At 47.2% G+C, this 870-nt stretch overlaps 1 protein-coding gene across 1 annotated transcript in view; it reads right to left on the minus strand.

The window, feature by feature from the left end:
• The window catches only part of MYO1H (myosin IH), a 54,780-nt gene that overhangs the window by 47,998 nt on the left and 5,912 nt on the right, over positions 1 to 870 (minus strand). The window contains exon 3 of the mRNA XM_023733656.1: positions 387 to 585. Within this exon, the coding sequence (XP_023589424.1) occupies positions 387 to 585 (199 nt within the window). The remainder of the gene's footprint in view (positions 1 to 386; positions 586 to 870) is intronic.

Here is an 870-nt window from a genome sequence, read left to right on the forward strand (position 1 = left end):
TAATAATAATAAATATTGAAGTATTTTAGTGCTTGCTAATTTTGCTGTGTGTTTTGTAGGCATTCACCCTGTTTCATCCTCAAAACCTCCCTAAGAGGGAGGTACCATGAGTAGACCCATTCCACAGATGGGGAAGCAGGCTTTGAGAGGTGGCGTGACTTGCTGAAGCTTGCTGGTGTGTTGCTGCTCTAGGATTAGAGTCCAAATTACCAGACTTCAAAGTCATGCCCTTGACCGTGACACCACCCGTGCGACCCCTTTTCTTAACTTCCAGATAGTGGTGTGCCCGTTTTGACTGACCTGCCCAATCAGAGGAATCTTCTTACTTAATAGCCCCTTGGAACTCCCCTCTAATGGTCCTCAAAGACCATGAATGAAACGCTTACCTCCAGCACTGGATTGGAGAGCAGCAGTCTGTCGCGGGCTACCTGTAGCGACTTGGTCATTGGGCAGGTCACTGCAAAATACTGGAGAATCTTCTTGGAGGCCTCCGTTTTCCCTGCCCCACTTTCCCCGGAGATGAGGATGAAGTGGTTATTTAGCTCCGAGCACATCATGCGGTAAGCGTTGTCAGCTATGGCGTAGCTACAGAAGGAGTAGGGCAGAGACCAGTTGGCCTTAAGGCTACTTTCCTTGGTTCTGACACCCAGCAGAGCAGGACATAGTGCCCTGCCTCCAGGAAGCCACATCCAGACTGTGGTACAAGGACAGTAAGCTCAGACAGGTCTCAATCCTCACCATGACCCATTCACTGATCAAATGTAAAGTGCACTAGATCTCAAAACTCAAATCATACAGACACAAAAGAACAAATATTATTGTATGGTCCCACATACAGGAAATATCTAGAACAGGAAAAATGCATAGAGA

Source organism: Trichechus manatus, unplaced genomic scaffold (assembly GCF_000243295.1).
Source record: "Trichechus manatus latirostris isolate Lorelei unplaced genomic scaffold, TriManLat1.0 scaffold00061, whole genome shotgun sequence".
NCBI lineage: Eukaryota > Metazoa > Chordata > Mammalia > Sirenia > Trichechidae > Trichechus > Trichechus manatus.